General features: G+C 45.4%; 1 protein-coding gene across 5 annotated transcripts in view; it reads right to left on the bottom strand.

Moving 5' to 3' along the window:
* The window catches only part of Ppn (proteoglycan-like sulfated glycoprotein papilin), a 121,327-nt gene extending 110,302 nt beyond the window's left edge, over positions 1-11,025 (bottom strand). Inside the window, exon 1 of one of the 5 annotated variants that reach the window (XM_076906626.1) lies at positions 10,938-11,025. In XM_076906626.1, the coding sequence (XP_076762741.1) occupies positions 10,938-10,957 (20 nt within the window). In that variant the 5' untranslated portion in view covers positions 10,958-11,025. Of the gene's footprint in view, positions 1-8,337; positions 8,492-10,937 lie in introns of those variants that run through there. The other 4 variants (XM_076906629.1, XM_076906625.1, XM_076906628.1 and 1 more) reach the window with 4 other exon arrangements.
* Between the last annotated feature and the right edge of the window lie 3,535 nt (positions 11,026-14,560).

The raw sequence follows: 14,560 nt of genomic DNA, 5'->3' as shown, positions 1-14,560 counted from the left end.
GTCTATTGGTCTATCGATTATCCAGCAGTACCACCCTTGTTTCCACATTGCAATGGCGTCTGGGTACAGGAGAATTGTAATGCTGGAACTGGATACTCCTGACAGATTAATGTTACGGACGTGCACGAAAATGTTCAAGGGCACACGAAAATATACAGACACCGACCCGGTTTTCCCACAACCCCTATCAATCCAGTTTCTATAAATAATGGAGTCGCGTCCATTCGGTTCATAAATAATGGAATCCCTTCCTTGGGCCATTGCCACTGACAAGAATTGACTGCCAGCTTACTCGATCCGAGAATTCGAGGATGCAACGAGTCCCTATTATTCCACGTAGCGGAGTAACACACAGGGTCCCGATGCATCCTCCCTCTCGTACATATGTATTTTTAATGACGACGGCAGAATGTGGCAGACCGATTTATTTACGTTGAAGCAGAACGTCAATTTGATTCGCCTCGGAAGAGAAATTGCGGTACGCGTCGGAATTCGAAACGGAACTGGGTACGTGCGCGTTCGTTCTTTTTCAAAATTTCCCCAGCGAATACCATCGAGCACACCCCAAAACCATTTGAAAACGTTGCGCTCTCGCGGTATAAGCCTTTCGACTGTGCTCGTGGAATTATGATTTCGCAAGCAACTTTATTCGATTGAAAAAACATTCGATATTACCTCTGAAAACACGACGATCCTCTCTACCGGAAATTGCTACCGAAAACGATTATCGAGTCAACTAGCGTTATCTATTGAGAGCACACAGATCGCGGAGCAAATTTGATCACCGATAGCGATTTGCTTTTATCCAATTGTATCTACACTGTCTTTAAAATTTCATTCAAATTCCAAAATTCCAAAGAGTAATAACTATAAATGGTTTTTATGCTGATTAGAGAGGCTTTACCATTCCTGAAGACGAATGGAAAGAAATAAAAGATAGACTGTCCAAAGGATTTACATAAATTGTTCAGAGAATGTTTCTCGAGATGCTTCTGAAAGCTGACCACGTCCTGTAAAATACACCACTACCTTTTTTCCCTGTTCCGTCTGATACCAATGGATTGTTCTCCACAATGGCGGTGCTTCTAATTGGCACTGATGCTTCCTACGCTCATAAACCGTACCCTACTCGGTACGCAGTGGGGTCAGCGCACCAAAAACAGGTCCCTGACAAGTCCTCGCCTAAGTCCCCATAAAAAACTATCTCTGATGTGATTTCACTGTCTTCGCGTCTGAGGCACGAGCCTGCTATCTATGTAGGTAGCTTATGAAACGGGGGTAAGCGACTAGCGCTTATGGAACCTGAGAGCGAGGCATACCATGCTTCTGAATAGATAACGAAACCGACGAAATCCTCTTTTCCACGTTGCGACTGCGTCGTCGCAGGTATACCGGGTCGCGCAGTTCTGTTAATTAATAAACGATGACGAAGCAAGAATTTCGGGACTCCATCGTCGTTCTCATTTATCGTAACCAACTTACAAAGTCACGATTCGTTGTCGCTACTAAATAACTGAACTTTAAGTATCCACTGAATAGCTCGCAAGTGACATGTCGAAGTATAATCCCATCCTCATCCCTTCCATCGCTTACCCTATCTCAATTTCCACGCTGCGAAATGAAATATCAACGACTTCATTCGCCTCGTACGTATCGAGCGAGTAAACTGTCGCTGTCTACCCTGTTTAATAAACCGAGCCAGTGTTCTTTCACGACTCCTCGCAGGCGTTACAGAATTCCCAGGGCGCCGTAAATTTAAAGTCGTACGCGACCGGAAAGGTCGTGGCGGAAAGTCCGGGGGGGTGACGCGCGCGTCCTTTTCGGCTGACCTTTTCCTCCTCCCCCGGCGCATCTTCCGCGAAAACGCCCCGAGCGTCGAGGAAAAGGGCGGAAAGGCGAGCACGTGTGCGCGGCCAGCGAAAGTTTCGAGTCGACCGTTGACCTGACTGACTGATCCCGAATTATTCAGCGAACCAGAGGCCGCCCGTCGACCTCAGGAGATATTGGGGTTGTTCGACGAACGACGGAAGTTGAGGCGTTCACGCGACGCGGAGCCTCAAGTTTCGAAACGCGTCGATACTTAATTCACGAGACTATGCCTCGCCACTCACGCTCCAATACAGCCACAGTCCTGCTCTAATTTTATGGAGACGCGTTACATTTTGAACCAGGGAACAGCGTAATTCAGTAGCCACCATCAGTGGACTCCGTGGCGGTGGTTAAAAATTTATTCCGTATTACTTTGAACTCCCCCTCGCAGAGGCTGCAGATTCAACTTTCACAGAGAGAGAAAGAGCGTTCCTCTGCGAGGAATCTGAAGGGCCGAGGAGAGAGAAATAAAGGAAGCTTAAATTTCATTTAAAATGAGCTTTTTAATTAATTTTCCGACTGTCTGAACCGAACAAACAACCGTCCCGCTTAAATACAGCGAGACATAAACAAATACGTGAAAAGGACGAATAATTAGAAACCAGCAATGCGTCTATTTCTCCTCTTATCGTTAATTGCCACGTGTGTACTATGTTTCTCGCAAAACAGAGGAGAAAAAGAAAAGCACGAATCTAAGTTATGTCCATCGAGTTTGACTCCATTAGACTGACACAGAACACGTACCTCGTAATTCGATTAGGTTGTTGCTAAACCGCAAGCTTTCCGTCGTCTGATAAAAATCTCTCGCGTACGGAGCCTAAAAGTATGTTGATTTAGTCGGATAGAAAGTGGAATAGAAGTGTTCTTTACGGCGGTACTTTACGATCGTACACGAGTGTAACGGGTTTTTAAATGGATTGTTCGCGTTGCTTGGAGGTTAGATAAAAGAACGTAAAGAAGCCTGGAGCCTGAGCGTTAGAAAATTAAACGCGAAAATATTCCGGTTAATATTCATGGCGACATTGTAGTATAACGCAGCAGGCTATTACGATGACTCATTAATTCATCCGTTCGAATGGGAAAGCCAAGTGTCGCGATTTACGTGCGAGCATAATAACGCCATCGGTTGATCCTAAACGACGAACGATCCGTCGCCTGGAAAACTTGTCAACCTTGTTTATTTAACGAACCTTCTCTGGAAAACGTTACGCTCGAGGATAATTTTTGCATTAGTCGAAATGGTAACTGCCATTCCAGCGTTGCGTTAACGGGAAAGATGAATTACGGTAATGAATACCCGACGTTCGTTTCGTTCGCGGCAGCGCGAGGATGTAGGTGGCAATTAAAGGCAGCACACAGAGACGCGCGACTATTCAAGGGACGTTTACGTCGGCTGCATCAAAGAAACACGCAGTCCCTCTTATTAATTCATGCTAATCGCTTACCCTCTAAAAGCGGTTCTCAATCATTCAGCGAGTTTAATCGTTTCGACTAAACGCGTTTAGCGCGGGGCCATACATCACCGTAGTAGAACAGAGAGGAGGATCTTCGGATAATAAAACGAAAAACAGAAGACATCCCGTTACTACATCGAGCTGTAATCATTACATCCACTCTTCCTCTCTGTTAAGATCTCGAGAATTAAGATCCACGTAAAATCAGTGAACAGTATCCACCGCTCCGATTGAAAATAATCGAAGCCTGCTCGGTTCCAAAACCGAATCGTATCTCACTCGAGCAGCCTAACCGCGGCGAATGTATTCTTCTCGAGTCGAGAGATCAAAGCTACTATTTCGATAGCGGCACTCGGTGAGAGCAAAGGGTTCAACGCACCGAAAACAGTAATTTTACTTCGACAAACAACAAGCTGCCTCGGCTACGATAAATAAACGGTGATACTTCCCAGGATCCAGAGTGCAACCGGGTGTAGAAGGAGGGTGAGAGAGGGTGTGTGCGTGTGCCGAACGAGACCAGCCAGAGGCTGCTCCCGTGCGTATTAACTTATGGAACAGAAATAACAGCGTTCCCCAAGAGAGCCAAAATAACCCGGCGAAACACGGGATTGTCCGCGACTTACAGGCCTCGTTACTTGAGAGACCGTGTCCCAACTTGGGAATTCCGGGTCGGTCCACGCCCGTCTGTTTGTTTCCTAGCGCGTTCGCGTATTTATTTCGACGACGAATTCGACCAGCAACCCTCTCCGTGCACCCCGTCGCGAGGAAACGGAAGATCGAGAGGCGTAACACCCTGACTAACGAGAGAAAGAGCGGCTAGGGACGGTCGTCCGTCGCTGCATACGCGATTAACCTTGACAGACATCGTCTGATCCGTGCGGAGGACACAGAAACGCGGCCCTGGCTAATCGTTTTAAGTGGCCTCGAATCGGTCCTCGCGGCCACGTTTAAACTTGTCCGATTTCCAAGCGTGATTGAAGACGCGAATGGTTTCACGTGTGGGTGCAAGGATCGCGGTTTCGAGAAATTTTTGCTTTCAGTCTTGATCGAATGTTCTTCTTTTAAGTGCCTACTATCGCGATGGAATCGTAGTTACGTCGATCGTCAATTTTACCGCAACGCTGCAACTGGAATCACGATCGGGTACACAAGAGGGTGGATGAAGATCGAAGTAATAGCTTGTTAAAAGTTTTTACGACTTCTGAGACGAGTGTTAATTACAGTTCCCAGCGAGTTCTGAAGCTTTCAAAAGGGTTTCCACCCAGCCCAGATAGGGATTTTATTTTACTTCGTTACGACGATGGTCCTACTAAAAGCTGAGCGCAGACGGTGCCTGGTTCGCTAGAAATATTACCGAGCGAGACGATTCCTCAGCCTTGCGGACTATAAATTAACGTTACAAACGGTACAAATGGAACTCGTGTAGAACGATAGAACGATCATCCAAACGGGAGTAAAAATGTCTATCTTTACTTCCCCAAATGTATCCAATTGCTAATATCATTAACCTCGTCGCCAGAAACCCCATCGAGCGCAAGATTCGCTTCGTCTCCTGTTTTAAATTCACCGATCGGCTGTCAATGATCGTGTCCGACCGAAACCCGCGAGCGAACCAGAAGCGAAAGCCAGCGACGACGAGCCGCGCGAAGCCCCACGGGTCCACTTTTCAAACCGCTCGCGCGATAAGGCACGTGGAATTAATCGCATCCCATGTCGCACCCTTTTCTCCGGCACTTTTTTCTCCAGGTTCCTCCCCCTTACGCCGCGTCCTCTCGTCGCGCGTTCGCCAACGCTCCCGATGGTTAATCTCGCGTCCGCCGCGAGCGTGACCCGGGCTGAATTTTAAATCTGACGTATTACACGCGTAGCCGGTGTACAGGAGTCGGAAGGACATCTACATAGAGGCGAGGAATTAGCATAAGCCATTGTCCTGCCAACGGGCCGGCCAGGAGAATGGTATCTGAAAGCTCGGCTACCGGCTACAATAACCCTTTATACACCGCAGGTGGAGTACTGTTATAACCGTAAATCGCATGAAAACGTATCGCGGGGCCGCTTTCCGCGATTCTATTCAACCAGCCGAGGGGAATTACGACTTTCCCAATTAACCGATTATTATCGCCGTAGCCAGATATTGCCGGCTCTCAATTATACCCCTCGGGATGTCTTGATAATACGGGGCTAAGCGCGATAATCGTCCCTCATCCCCCGTACACGGCACCAAATTGATTTAAACAATTGGCTAATCTCGCGTTACGCGTATCGATCGTTCAGATCGGGGAACTGGTTCATTCGAATAAGGATTTTTGTGACTCTCAGCGATGTGACTCGCTTAAAGACTTACAGAAACGGTGGAATCTTTATTGATACGATGTATCGACATATTCGAAGTACATGTGATTTCAAAGTGAATTAGATTAAGCGAGCTGATCGAATTTTGCGTAAAGAATATTCGAAGCGTGAGTCATAGAATTTCCATGTGTAATAAAAAAAGTATTGTAGGTAATCAAGTTATCGAAAGAAACGACTGAAGCTTCCGTTCTAGATTTTACGTTTCAAGGAGAAATTGTGATATAGGTTATTTCGTTGCTAACATTGCATGTGAGAATACGTGGGAAGTTTCCTATGATCTTAATTGCGGCTTCGAGTACGGAGATACTATTGTATCAATCGGATTTGATTGCTTAGATGCCGCCTGCAATACGCTTCGCGAACCTCCCAGTGAAATTCTGTACCACTGTCTTTAAAAGAATCGATGCCTAAAAATATGCGAACGAAATCTGGGAAACTGTATTTAAACATCAGAAATCCCCAAACCACGCGTCGATCCATATTTTCTATCTTCGAGAAGGAAGGAAACAGACTACAGTACCTAGAAATGTGATTCACTTTGCCTCCATCGGGAATTCAACTGTACTCTGAACTTTAAGTTCTAGGAAAAAAAGAGGAAAACGGACAAAATTTTCTTTCCACTGTTAAGCAAGCATATTCCACAGGATGAATCATGAATACAACGTCACATTTCAGAGTACGAATTGGGTTAAAAAAAACGAACCCAAAGTTATATCACGATCGTTAAGAAATAACACAAACGAGGAATATTGGTTCTACGATCTAAAAAGTCGCGTCGCTGATTATGCGAGACCCAAACGTTCCAATATAAATTTCTCGCTCCAGTTCGAAACGCCATAAAAACGCCAACATTCCCCTCCGTGGTGGACACGTTAATCGAACGCTGCCAGCCCTTTTTATCTTATTATCTCATTACACGAAGAGAAATTATCTGTCCCGATGACGAAAAAAAAGAAACAGGAAGAAAAAAGGGAGGAATTTTATGGCACATGACGCAACACACGAGGAACGTTGGAGTGTTTTGACAAATGACAAGCAGCTCTCGGGGAGAGGCGTGCACATGTCTCCGGTCGCGTCTCGAGGAACTCGCCAGAGGGTCTTACCCTCTCTGGGCATATGCGAATTGTGTGTCAGGAGGATCGTAAAAATCCGAGAGCCGCCGGATTTTTCGGTGAGTTTTCACACGAGGAGGTCCCAGGCGTCGGCTCGGGCCCGTTCGATTAACTTTCAACACCGGAAACACGTGAACCTACTCTGAGCTTTTCAAATCGCGCCTCAGCCACCGGAAAACTGTGAAAAAACCGCTTAACAGTTCGTCGATGCCAACGATCGTTGATGTTTTTGATCGATAGAATCTTTAGCGAAGCTTTTTTACCCATTTTCAAGATCGTTCCAAAAGATTTTGGTTAAGGCAATGAAGAGATTTAAATTTTTGACGATTCAATTGGATAGCTGTGTACTTAAATATGCATAACTGCGATGTTCAATTGTATTCGTATGTATAGTATTGATATAGATGTAGATAAGCGCTCATTTGAACATTTAAATTTCTCTTAAATGCATAAATATCTGCGGTACATATACTAACGTGATAACATTTTGAGTAAACTGATTGTTCTCGAAATGCCCAAACGTTAACGAAATGTTGTTGATGAAACGATGTAATCGAAAATGTATTAAAGTCTGTAATTTTTTTGTAGTCACTTTTATGTATTGATTTTATATTTCTAAGGCAAAAGTTATGGATTTGAAATAATGGTAATTCTATATGTACCAAGTATGGAATAGAGTTCTTGGAAATATTGTCTACTTTGTGTAGAAACGAACCGATAGCGTGCAAGTAGATAAACCTCTAATTACTCGAACTGTGTAAAACATTTGAAGCAGAAACTGGTACCATACATTGGAACGTGAGCCGCGAAAAATAATAATTCCCACCCCAATATTTCCTACGAATCGCTAAATACCTTTCACCGTACTCGATAACCGAACTGTAGTTCCCGTTTAAACCAATCGGCACAGCCATGAATAAGGAAATTCAATTAGCAGAAAATCAACAAAAAATCTCATTCGAGCCGTTGGACCCTCCAGCGTTCGAGCACATACTTTTCCCCATCGTTATCCCCTTTCCTATGGATCGTGGCGTCGCGTCAAGAAACAATCGGGCGAAAGAAACGTGAAACGGATGCAAAACTCCTACGAAACAGACGGATAAAAGCTTGAACACGGTCTCGTAATTATGTCACAATTGTACGCAGCGCGTGCATGTGGCGTAACACTGGGATAAGTGGAGTAACGAGACCGATAAAAATGCGTGGACGCGTCTATTTTTAGAGTTTTTACCAGTCTGCTCACCAATACAGTCCCCTAGTGATAGTCTCGAAACGGAAACCATTCGCGAAGCAAAAAATCAGGACAATTAAAAACAAAAACGAGTAGAAAATCAACAACGAGAGACAACCAAAACAATGACCAATTCGTTCAGAAAACTTCCACTGAATCATACGCGACAGTCAACTGATATCGCTACGAATCCTAATGCCTAATTAACGTCAAGTTCCAAACTACATTTCTATATATACATATCCCTTTTTTCTCTTTCTCTCTCTCTCTCTCTCGAGGTGAATGAAAAGAAATAAATGTAACATGTTTGACCACTAACCACGTGCTTCTGCTGGCCGTCATTTCCCGCTGAAGATCGGCCAGAACCACGGCAGGGAAACCGGAAAACCCCTCTCACTGGTACAAGAGCCGGACGAACGACAACGCGCACCACCTTCGCGGACGGGAGTCGGCCACTGACTGAACGTGACTCTGATTCTCTGGAACCGGGAGGAGGCTGCGTCGACCGGTCAGGGACCACGAGCCTGCGGCCTTCTGACACTCAAGTCACCGTCAATTTCTCCCTCTTCCCTCTCTTTCGTCCCCTAGCTCGTCCTCTTTCTCTTTCACCGGCTGTTGCGTTTCGTTTACACTCCTTTCCCCCCGCCCCACCCCTCGATAAACAGACGGTCCCTCTCTTTACACGATCTCGCAGGAATTTCAGCATTCGGACACGTTCTCGAGATTCCCTCCTCGCCTCGATTTGGCTAGATTTGGTGACCCAACGTTCGAGTTTTTTAAACGATCGAGGCGATGAGAGTTTTACGACGAAGTTCCTGAAAATCGCGGCGCGATAGAGACGGCTCAGGGTGTACCGCACTGTAATTGGACCTACTTTGCGCTGGTATTTTAGTTTGCGGATCTCGTTAGTCGAGTTTCGCTAATCGTTTCCCAAATATGTTCACGAAATGGAGGAGAAACGAGCGACTCTAGCGGTCAGACGCTTTGAAGACAGCCTTGTTATACTCGAAAACTTGTCTTCCCCCGCGTACATTTCATTCAGATTACGGATAATTAGAGTAATTCCAATCGATCAGAAAGATGAACCTTATTATCATCATTAATCACCCGCGGTTCGTCCAATAGTAACCTGATATTAAACTGTACTAAATATATCGCGCCAGGTACAAAACGAATACGAAACTACCATAGTTTATTAGCGAAACCGAATCGATCGCCACGTTTTAATAACGATTCATAAACGGTGCAACGTGGAATAATACCAAGGTATACACTAATTACTAGCATCCAATTACGGTATACAAATTATTCTGATTAATGTACTTGATTTAATCCTCGAAAATCCGCGTGGCTTCCAGTACACTCTGATCCATCGTCGCGTCCCATCGGCGATTCATTCCGCGCCTCGAGCTGCATACGTGGCCGTGATAATGGCGCACGCGATTCGCTCGAAAAACCGCGCGGACGCGGATCGAATCGCGGAATAAATTTCGTGGAAATCGTGGAGCGCGCGCACCTGGTCTGACCCAGTGTGAGACCCGGTTCAAGGGCGGAGAACCGCGCGGTGGAAGAGCGATGGGTTCTGGAAATTCATTCAGCCGCTCATTCACCCAGCCTGCGGACGTCTTAATGAAAAGTGAGCAGGCGATTTACGATCGCCAGATACGCGCGTAGAAACCGGCGATGAATAATGGAACGCGTGCTCCGTGGATGGCCCCTTAATAGTAGCCAGCGACACGATTCACTTGCGATTGAATAACGTGGCCAACGGAAGAACCGGGTGAAGGGACGGGACGATCGTCCGTGGAACCGGTTAATTAAATCTCGCGAGGGAGGGGGTTATTGCGTTACCTGAGGATCGTTCGCACGGGCCACGGACCAGCTTTTCGCGCGTTTCCTCCTCCTCGACGTTATTTACCAGCTTCGTGGAACGAAAAGCGTGCGACGAGCGTTGGACACGCTCGAACGAACCTCAGCAACGAAAAGTTTGAACGATAAGATTTAACAACCGAGGTGGGACCAGTGGTAAATCGTTTTAACAACTACGAGCAGAGGAGCAACTGTTCTTTCACTGATCCTGCACCAGTTTCTGGCTCGTTTCCCTTTTTCCGTTCGGGTTACTTGGAGGTTTCCTCGTCGTCAGAGGTGTCGCGCACCCCCCAGAAAACTCCGATCCCTTCCGCGCGCTCCTCGAAGTAACTGCTTTAAGTCGCTCGCCTTTGAACCCGTTATCGGTGGGAATTATCGAGCGTTCGAAAACGATCTCTCGCTTTGAACAATTTTCTTTTCGTTCTAACATCGTTGAAGGCGCTTTTTTTAATTTTCTCCACGAAGACGAGGGCGAAGGGGACGTCGGATAACCGATTTACATATAAAGAGCGTTGCTGTAACAAGTCTGACGAAGTGATATTATAGACGAGAGCTAGTTAGCGCGAGGTTAACGGAGTTATTTAAATAATTGCGAGCGGAACATTTTTTCATTCTTCCTGTAACTGGCTACAACTTTACACAAGAAACTAGTAATTGCTTCAATTAGATAAATTCATAAAATTCCATGGTTTGGTACAGGTATTATAAATTGCATCGAAGCGAACACCACTTTCTTCCTCGCTATTGCAATTTCTTATCAATCAGCTAATATCGTCCATAACCTCACGATAAACGCTCTGTACATACTACATTCGAAACGAGTGCGATCGAAGCAATTAAGAACCGAGAATACGACCAGTCATCCCCACTGTCACGAGTCCACTCTCGCCATAGATCAACCCCTGAGACGGACTCTACGCGAGACAAAAAGAACCCTTCGACGTCCCGTTCGCCAACGTCTCGTGGTAAAAACAAATATCCCTCGATATCAGGGCAGCAAAGAGAGAGAGCAGAAGAAAAATACGAGGTAAACGATCGACTAGGACTAACCATGTGCATCGAGGGCGCATCGTGACGGACGACAGTTCCCCGTCCAGCGGGTATCCTCGCGGGTGAAAACGTCTCTTCTCTTATCCCGTTTGGTTCGACGTGAACGACAGAACGGCACCAAGTCCTCGCGAAAGTACACGCGCGTGCAACCCACGAGAGAAAACTGACCGAAAGATACGACAGAAGACCACGAAGAGAGGAACCGACCCCCGATACGGTGCAGGCTCTCGTCGAGAGGGACGAAGAGCGAACGAGAGAGAGAGAGAGTGAGAGAGAGAGAGTGGGGAAGAGACCAGTGGAAGAGAGTCGAATGACGCGAACAGAGGGACGAAAGGAGACGATGCGAAGGAGGATGGAAGCAGCGATGGTCGTGGTGGAAACGGGAACGAGAGACAGCGTCGAGGGTGGAGGATCGAAAGAGTGGACGAGAAGAGACGAGGGGCGCGGGTCGAGACCAGCCTGGTGGGGACTTCTTACTCATTCATACTCAAACGCCCCCGCGAAATTACGAGCGTCGTGGAGTCGGTGCGCTGCTGGCGTTAAGCTGCGAACTGCGTGCTGCGCTCAACGAATTCGTTGCACTCGGTTTGATCTTGCTCGAACGATCGCGACGGGGCCATGGACCAACCAAAAGCGATGACTCACTGAATTTGGATCTCTTGGGAATTTTTCGATCGATTTCTGGGCTGCTTACGGAAGGATGTTGATGGATACTGAGAATCGTTTCTGGGGACTTAACATTTGCGTAATTTGTCGAGCAGTTCTGTAGATCAGTGTGCTTGGAATTGAGTTGTATGTCGCTGTAACCACGCGAACGTTCTTTTTGTTGCAGACACGCGCGATCTTGAAGAAATCGAGTCGATCTTTTCGATAAGTTTAGTGTATATCGAACGATTGTGGAGAGTTTAAGAAAACGCGGTTAAGCAAACGGTTGGTACTGCTCAGAGATAAGATACAACGATTTGCCTTTAAATTGTGCTATCGAGTACAGTTCATATGGAAAATAAATGTTTTCTTCGAGTATCCACGGTAATTAATTTTCTTCATCGCCTATTTCACTTCTCTCTGTGGGATAGGAATGTTTCCAAAGCGTAGCTAATGCGTTTCACGGAGAATTCTAATAGATCGATGTACAGAGGCATCCTTTTATCCTTTAGAGCGAGCTCCAGTTGGAACAATCTAGTTGCGCTCACCTTGGATCAAACGATGGAAAGTAACAATGGTATTCCATTGCGTTACAATTTAGTCATACAACAAGAATGTCGCTGAACGAGTGTCATAACTATTTTTGCATCGAATACCAACATTAACTTGCCAAAAAACTGAATTACCTTTTACTGGCTCTTTCGCAAGTCGTGCATCTCAGTTAGATACGTCAATATTGTTCTTACCTCGATAGTTCCATGGATATTACGCGTATTTTCTTTAGCGACGCTTGATGGAGCCGTTCTCGAGTCGCGAAGAGCTAGTAGAGTATAATCAAACGATTTGTTGCGATTAAAAACACGGCACAAGCGTAATTGGCGTAACGCAATTGCAATCGTGCCTCGAGATCGCGCCATCAGCCGTGAACGCCGTGAATTTCAGCTCGATGGGACGCGACGTCGCGCGAAATTCGGTGGACGCGATTAGCGAGGAACGTTAACGTCTATTTGTTAATTAATACACGGAGTGGTCGCGCGAACAATACGCGTCGAACGCCGTGGATGCAATTTCGGGTAGCCGATTTAACGAATCTGGGCGGATCGATGGAAACGCTCGATCGTAACGATTTATTGAGACACTTTTTATTAATCGCTGTATATACGATTGAAAAATCATCAGAGTAACTGGAATAATAGCCTACAATGAGCTGCTTACAGTGACTAAATAAGTGATTATTCTGATACTCTTTCCAATAAAAAAGAAATCCAATTTAAGGTTGTACGCTGCATACAAAATATCCAGCAAATTAATATGACAATACGTCACGTGTGAACTTGAGCAAAAAAGCAAGATATAAATGAAACCAGTTAATACCCTTATCGAATCTCTTTATCTCCATGTAACTTCGTATTCCATCCGTTGCCATTCAATCATCGATCTTCGATCAATAACGGTCACATTTCCGTCAGCTAAACGCGAGGCCCACTCGACCACCGCCAGTTATATCGTTCGCAAAATTACCAGATCGAGGATTATTAGCGATTCGACGATCGAAAATCCACCGCGTGCCGCGGTTTCAACCTCCCCTCTCGCGCTGACCGATCCTTCATTGACGAATTCGTCCGATGACAAATCGTGTCGCACGTGCGACTAACTGATAGCAGCTCGAGTTTCTGTAATCCACGCGATCCCGTAGCCACCGGTGGCCGATTAGCGAACACGATTGCATCCAGTTAATTAGTGCGTGGCCGATTGTTAGGCTCCCGTCAGGATTTCGCGCCGCCTGAAATCTGCCCGCTCTATCGATTTTCCTTTTCGAATTGGAAACACCACGACCATTGACAGTGACGGATAGGGGACGAGAGTCTAAAGCTGCTAGTTTGGACGTGGATCGCCCGTTCGCGATGACAAACGGAGAACGAAAGTCCACGAGGATTGTTTATAAACGCGATTAATTAAAAATAGAAATCTAAAACAACGATTTGAATATTAATTATTGGCAATGGCGAACTGAACATAGAAATCTTATACGCGACTTGATATATAATTTGAAGCAATTATGTTAGATCAGTTTATCGATGAAAACGTGATGTTTTATATGTAACTATTGTTTCAGCAACTTGTTAAATAATGTACACCTATGTCTCTCTGACTGACTTGTCGCAACTGCTTTCTCAGAATCTGAGTACATCAAACAAACATTCTGCAAACGAATACAAACATACATGATCAATAATGTTTGACAGATGGACCAGTATGTGTACGATTGTGTCGTGCGATGCGATCGCTCTCAAACATCAACGTTACGTGGGCCATTAACGTTGCGATGGACGATATCATTTCTCCGTAGCGTGTCTTCATCGTAGAGTGCTTTGTGTTGCGAGTTGTCTTAACACAGCCTGTCGGTTGTTCTCAGTTAAAAGTTGTACACAGATCGAAAGAGGAGCGTCGTGTTCTAACAAATAAACACACATCTGAAAGTGAAACCACCAAACAAACGTGGTCCTGGATCGTAAACTCTGCGGTAGCGCCGGAGGCGTCGATATTTATTTAAATAGCAGATATTTCGGTAAAGTGTTCGCGTGAAATTCAACATTTTTAACTTGGTAAAATTCTTTTTCTCCCACGAACCATCTCCAAAGCTCTTCACGAAATTAAAACTTACGAGCAGCTCCAATTACTTCGAGCCCCATAATTTTCACTTCGTATCATACAAATCCACCTTTCCGTGTTTTAACATTAAAGATTAATTAGCTCTAGATTTAATTGATTACACGTTGTACTCGCAAAATAAAATATATCTAAGCGTTGATTTTTCAATTGTATTTTCGTGGTTTTAATTTCTAACTTCCTCTTGCGAGACCTCTGTACTCTATTAAATGTGCCATTTAATGTTACGTCGATTGAAATGTTCTCCGTCGTTGTTATTTCAAGAGAAGTATCATACAGATGATATTGAATCGAGCTGCGCCGCTGTT

Source organism: Xylocopa sonorina, chromosome 13, assembly GCF_050948175.1.
Source record: "Xylocopa sonorina isolate GNS202 chromosome 13, iyXylSono1_principal, whole genome shotgun sequence".
NCBI classification, from domain to species: domain Eukaryota; kingdom Metazoa; phylum Arthropoda; class Insecta; order Hymenoptera; family Apidae; genus Xylocopa; species Xylocopa sonorina.
The sequence above is the reverse complement of the archived record's forward strand: the minus strand, read 5'-3'. Positions and strand labels throughout refer to the sequence as shown.